This window comes from Hevea brasiliensis, chromosome 17, assembly GCF_030052815.1.
Source record: "Hevea brasiliensis isolate MT/VB/25A 57/8 chromosome 17, ASM3005281v1, whole genome shotgun sequence".
Taxonomy (NCBI): domain Eukaryota; kingdom Viridiplantae; phylum Streptophyta; class Magnoliopsida; order Malpighiales; family Euphorbiaceae; genus Hevea; species Hevea brasiliensis.
In genome coordinates, this window is record NC_079509.1 from 15174106 (window position 1) to 15180970 (window position 6865).

Below are 6865 nucleotides of genomic sequence, written 5' to 3' on the forward strand. Positions count from 1 at the left end.
ATAAAAAATAGTTGTCCTCAATTTTTGTTCAAATCTTAAATGTGAGATACTTAATAGAATAGTTATTACGAGACAGATATTCAAGTAAAATGTTTTCTTCACATTCAAAATTTAAATCTTGACTCGCATATTATGAGACAGACAATCATTAAACTCGATTACATCTAAATTTTCTCCTTGATCATTGTTAGATTACATATCCAACCATTCATTTGTATGCATTGCTGTTTACAGAGAAACATGGCATGATTCAGTCTGCTTCTAGACCATATTGAACCAGTAAACATTGGAACACCCAAGTGCCTTAAACCTTGGATTTAGGGGTGCAACTGCAAGCAATAGCCAGAGTGCCATTGACAACATGCAATTCAAATGAAATCTTACAAGTGTTTCTAGGCATACAATATCCATAAGACATACTACATATATAAGTGAGACTATTACATGGGGGGGACTTTGGTGCTCCTCCCTTCATATAGCATATGGGGCTTGCATAATCTGACAATTCATAAGATCAACAATGTAACAATTAGAAGATGAAAAGAGCAGCTACAATAGAACATTCACATTAAACTAACTAACTCTTCCATCTCCTGGTTGAGTCCGAGACTCCAAGAAGAGCCTTATGGTTGAGTAGATTAGAGAAGGTTCAGCCATTGCACCATTCCCATAATCACCACAAGCCAGCCTTTTTGTTATGGGTGGAATGAGGGAAATCCCCAGTTCATCAATTGACATGAGATGCTTCTCTGTGAAAGGATTGCTCCACATGAAAGTATTCATGGCTGGTGCAACAAAGAGGGGCTTGTTGTAATCCCATGCTCGCACAATGCAGGTCAGCAGATTGTCACACAATCCTCCAGCAATCTGCGTTGGGACATATGTTAAAGCAAGATATAGAATAGTAGAGAAATAGAGTAATTAGAAATAGTTGTTACTTAGAGCCAATCATATGTTAAAAAAAAAGAGTATATTAAGCAAATAGAGAAAACTTATGGTAACCAAGGAAATCATTCTCAAAGATTCAATTATTCTGATAATAAAGCATGTTTTTAAATAACAGTTATTACATTATGTATTGGCCGTTATTTAAAAGTTTTTTGGCCTACCGTTATCGTTATCACCATTATTTAACGGATTTTTAAATTTGTAACTGTAAAGCCCGTTACAGCTGTGTTAAGCAACGGCTATCACCAACCGTTAATTAACAGTCATAACGGCCGTTACTTTTCCTATTAAGACTTCTTAGCCTTTTTTTTTTTAACCTCTTTCATATGAAATGTAGTAGAGAGGACCTTTTTGGGCAAAAAACTATCTTGGCTCATTCATTTTAGCACCTTTTCATTCTCTCTAGGCAATTAAGCCATTGTCTCTCAATTTTCTCCCCAACCAACTCAAGTAAAATCATTTATTCCTCTACAAATTTTTGAGCTTAAGAGCATGAATCATCAAATAGACAAGGTAATTTTGAAGTAAAGGAGATTGACGGGTAAATTAATTTTTTTCCTAATTTTTAGCTATTTTTGAATTTTTTAGGCAAATACATAAATAATTAGAAATAATATCAAAGAAAGTTTAGGCTTTAATAATATTTGCTAAGTATAAATTTAGGCTTTAGCAAGATAAAAATTAAGAAAAATAAATAATCATGAAATTAACTCTTGAAATAGATTTTCTAAATTAAATAATAAGTTTACAACCTAATCACATAGTAAGTAAGTAATCTAATTACATGTAAGTTTACAACTTAAACTAATGATAAAAGCCCCCAATTCCACTCGTAGGATCAAAGTCAAGATAATCAAGAATCTTCTAGATAATCATTTTGGTGGTAATATGGTTAGTTGTTTACCATCTTAGTTATTTTGGTTTAAAATTGATTAATACTAATGATGTATAAGAATAGTGGATTTAATGTCTTTATTTAATATATTTGTGCTTGTTATTTAGTTGTATGTCTTAGTTTTAATTATATCTTTAAACATTTATGCATTTCATGAACTCTGTGAAAAAATTTGTGTAGCGACAAGCTGTTACGGTTGCATTATGACCATTACAGGCCCATTTCTGTTACTCGCGACCATGACCATGACCATGACCATGACCGCAAACACGTCCACGACAGCGATTTAAAATCATGGTATAGAAAGATGGATAAATAATATACAATTATCCAACATAAGCCCTGTATTTTACCATAACATCCATAACCCACAGGGACATAAAAAAGCTATTGTCATTATTTGTTCTTTGGTGAATAATTGCAACACATTCTAATCAGTTCATGAAACCAGCTTGAATTAATTCAAAGACACAGAAAAGGCATATGAATCATATATCAAACATAGCAATCTGTCAATTTAATCAATTATTAAGTAGAAAAGCAACAGTACCAAAACCTTTAGACTCAAAATATTGAATCCCAATCATTAATTAGAGTTAGTTCACAGAATAACCAGAATATGTGAACATTGACACAAACAATAAATGTGACGTGTAAAACAAGGCTAAACAACTCGATCAATATGATATTGCAAGTTAGACTCTATTGAGGAAATTCCTTGAAACAATGACTTCAAATCTTTATTATGTCGCAGATATAATGAACATATAAAACAGGATAACTCTGGAGAGAAAGTAAAAAAGGATTTCTCCTGGAGAGAATGGGTCATACACAGGGTATTCATCAGCATTATTTCAGTGAAATGCTCAAGAATGAGAGACAAACTTTCAAAGTTTTGTAGTACATATTACCTTACCAAGTGTGTTTGCTGATAATGGGGCTATGACCATGATATCAGCCCACCGCCGCAGCTCAATGTGGAGAACAGTATCTCCTATTTTATTCCAACTAGACCATTCATCCTCGTCAGTGTAAAGAACAACATCCTTTGGAAGTGAGGCCCTATCAATGAAATGTAAAGAAGCCCTTGTGCCAACAGCTTTTACTTCTGCCCATTCAGAAAAACAATGGCAGAGATTTCCAAATTTTATAGCAGCTACACTTCCACTGGCAGCAAGTAGGATCCTGGGTTTCCTATGAGCAGCATTTTCCTGGACTGACTCCCTTTCTGTTCCTGCTGGTTCTGAGTATGCCATAATCTGTTCAACCAATGAAAGGAGTAATTAAAAATTAATCAAAGCTTAGAAATTCAAGAACAAATCATCCCTCTTTATTAACTTAAAAATTCACACAAAAACTTGCTATCTGTAACAAAGCCAATCTAGTTGTGAATAAAACAAATCTTCAATGTATTAGAATATTATTCTAATTATGGCCTAACCTGACTTGATTTATGGCCGGATTAAGAACAAAAATCAGAATGCCCGAATCACTAATAAATTCAACAAGATTAAACGATAGGAACTGATCAGCTTATAACATCTGCACTATAATTTTTGCAAAGCAAGAGGGTTTTGACTACTAGAGGAACAAAAGAAGAAAATGTTCAATCCCATAGTGAACCAAAAACATTGCAGTTAATCAAGTCACCAACTTCTAGTGTATTATCTTCAAAAGATGACATCCAATTCATAAAATCCAGCAGGCAGCAGCTATAACAATGTCAACTGTCAACAGATCAACTATTTGATTCTATGCTGTGTCAAAAATAGCTTCTTGAAATTATATGAACACTAAGAAAAGAATTTAAAGATGAAAAGGGTTTACAATAACAATTAAGAAACGTCAATGTTACCACAAATATGAGACCGGGGCTTCAAAGTCCAGCCGTTTCCGGAGCTTGACGGTGCCTGATTCGATGAGATGGCGAATCAAGAGGTACCAAGCTAGTGAAAAGCAAAGGAAGGTTAACAAAATCGCGAATGTCAACAGATTGATTTAGGGCTCGTTTCATTTTCTTTTCCCCCTATCTCAAGCCGTATCCAAAGCGACCCAGTTTTGCATAAACCGGTTTTTACTGGTTTGGCAGGCTGGTTCTCTTGATTTGACCGGGTCATTAATAAGCTGAAATGTTTTAGAAATATTGCAATTTGATTCTGGTATTTAGAAAAATAATAATTATGTCTTTTTATTTTAATTTAAAATTATTTAATTTTTCATTTTATTTTTTTGAAAATATAATAATTTTATTAAAAATTAATAAATTTTCTAATAATTATAATAAGAAAATAATAAAAAAAGATAAATTATGGCTTGCACTGAAGTTTATCAAAAATTATAAATTAATTTCTCTATTTTTTAATTAAAATAATTATATTTTTAAATATTATTTTATTAATAAAATAATATTTTTATTTAAATTAAATTTTAAAATTATTTGATTATTTAATTTCTCATTAATGAAAATTTGTCTAATTTAAATGGAGAATTATTATGTTAATAAAATAAAGTTTAAAAATGAAATTAATTTACATTAAAAATATAAAAATTAATATATAATTTTTAAAAATTATTAAATATATTCAATACACATACACTTTTTTTAAAAAAATATAAATCTCATTTTTTTTATAATTAAATAAAAATTATTTTATTATATATAAAAAAAATATTATTTTTTAATATTTTTAATATTTTTAATAATTAACCATGAATTTTGATAAATTTGAGGTTAAGTTGTGATTTACTCGATTGCGTTAATTTGACGCTGTCCATACAGCGCTAATAGCCTCTTGGCTGCAGACCGTGGGGTACTTCCTTTTTTTTTTTTTTTTTTAAATTGATGTCTGTGGGGTTCTCTAAGGCCGCAATGCTGAAAAACGGCCATTTCTATAGTACACATGCAAATTTATCGCGAGAATTTTGAATGATGGGTCTCACTCAACAGCTCAGTGAGAACCTGAACTACGTTCGCACGTGGTGTACATTCACACGGTGCAATAGCGTCGCGCCAGTTAGGAAAGATCAGGGCCATTTTTCTATTGCGTTTTAGCAATTCTATGGTCAAATGTGAAGTGTGGGGTCTGATCAAGATTCCAGTGTCGGAATAAGTGAATTTATAAGAGGAAAGCATAAAATAATTAGGGCAGCCTGGTCTACCACTTTTGCAAATATTATATATAATTTTTATCAGTGATAACGAAGTAATCGAGATTATTGTAAAAGAGGGACGCGAATTAGAATTATATAAAATATATTAAATAATATTAAAAAAAATAATAGAGTTATTAATTTCACTTAAATATCATCTTTTTATATAAGATTTATTAAATATGTACTTTATATAATTTTAATAGAATTAAATTAATGATAAATATCATATTTCTATAATATTATCACGATATTATGGATTTATGCCACGAAAATATAGATAGACAGGAGTCATTATTCAAATAATAATCGAGACATATTTAGTATTTCTTTCAAATGTCATGGATAACAACTTACTTCTTGCAGAGTTTTCATAACTGTCATTACTATTGCTAAATGTTTAGGTTCGGGATAGTGGGTACGTAAGGGGAAAGTGTTAGTCACCCCTTACGCCTGGTCTAACCTCATTAATTCGAGTGTCAGTCTTCTACTAATATTTTTATAAGTCTAATTTATTATTCCTTTATTAAACTTTATCATAAAAATGTAATTATAATCCTACACACGCAAGTAATTCACAAAAGAGTCGTTGTTTACAAATAATTTTCATGCACAAGTTGCTAATTATTTAAATAGTATTTACCAGATGACTAAAATTAATTTATTATTGAGAATTTAATTTACAAACAAATTCAATATCAAATAATCCTAAGTTTCTATTTAACCTAATTAATTAATTTTTCACTAAGTTACCCTAAAAATAATTAAATTAAATTAAATATGTACATATGTAATTTATTCTAATGTCACATAAGGCTCAAACAATCACAACCTAATAAAGATTTCTAACATGTAAATTTATTTTACAATTATCAAGTATTAAATTAAATTTATTTTACATGTCAATGTTAGTTTAATTTATAAACAAGAATAATTTTAATTTACAAAGTATTTATTTAAATTAACTACATGCAAAAGTCGGTTAAATTAAAAACAAAATTAGTTTTAATTTACCAAATAAAAATTATATTATTACTATAATTTCATGCCAATGGTTATTTTATGAATTTAGGATTACTTGTTAGTAATTGTAGTTGTCATTGAGGCAAGCTACTATTAAAAAAGGGTCTTCTCTTCTAGTATGGCAATGATATCCGTGGCTTACTCTCGTTTAGCTCTATGTAAGCTTCACGCAAATTTCCTCTTTGGTACTTACCTTAGAGCTACTTACCAATTTTGTTTGTAATAAAAAAATAAAGAAAGTAAATAAAATAAGAAAATACTAATAACAATTCACATCGGATTCTAACTCTAATCTCCTAAAGAGGTTAAAATTCCTAATCAACTACAACTAACTAATGGTCTAAGTCTTCTAACATGATCCAAACACTTCATCACGCCTCTTAAATTAAAAGAACACATAAAAATAGATCAAATATCAATTAGAACCCAAAAACACACAAGAACATGCATAAATATACAATTTTCAGATTTTGGCAGATTTAAAGTAGTAAGAATTTTGATTTTTGAAAAATAATTAGACATACCTAAAAATCATGAAAAAATTACTGAAGACGGATAAAACATCAAGACCATAAAATTTATAGATTAAGTAAAACTCTAGCCGAATGGTCTAAACAAATCGTAAATTTTTCCAGTCACAGAATCACACTACTTTTTTATAAAATTCGTAACTCATCAACCACAACAGATATGAATGTAAAACCAATTGGAAAATATTCATAAGATTCTGAACTTAATTTTATATACCTTATTTGCACAAAATCATTAAGAAACAAAGGAAATATGGGCTTTATAATTCGGGTATGCTGCAAATCGGATTTTACAAAAATTCTAACTTCAAACAGCCAT

At 29.9% G+C, this 6865-nt stretch overlaps 1 protein-coding gene across 1 annotated transcript; it reads right to left on the reverse strand.

Annotated features, from left to right (window-relative positions):
• Positions 1-271: 271 nt before the first annotated feature.
• On the reverse strand, positions 272-3943 carry LOC110647612 (probable phosphopantothenoylcysteine decarboxylase). Its single transcript, XM_058139697.1, has 3 exons — positions 3285-3943; positions 2755-3102; positions 272-867 (listed from the first exon to the last, which is right to left on the reverse strand). Exons 2-3 carry the CDS (start codon positions 3097-3099, stop codon positions 574-576), a joined length of 639 nt encoding a protein of 212 aa, XP_057995680.1. The 5' UTR covers positions 3100-3102; positions 3285-3943; the 3' UTR covers positions 272-573.
• Between the last annotated feature and the right edge of the window lie 2922 nt (positions 3944-6865).

What these genes read in the sequence shown, in the direction of transcription:
- LOC110647612 (XM_058139697.1), bottom strand. Translation starts at nt 3,099, where the DNA reads ATGGCATACTCAGAACCAGCAGGAACAGAAAGGGAGTCAGTCCAGGAA. An exon ending in CAGCAAACACACTTGGTAAG is followed by an intron (nt 868 to 2,754) that starts GTAATATGTACT and finishes GTCCCAACGCAG; the next exon opens with ATTGCTGGAGGATTGTGTGA.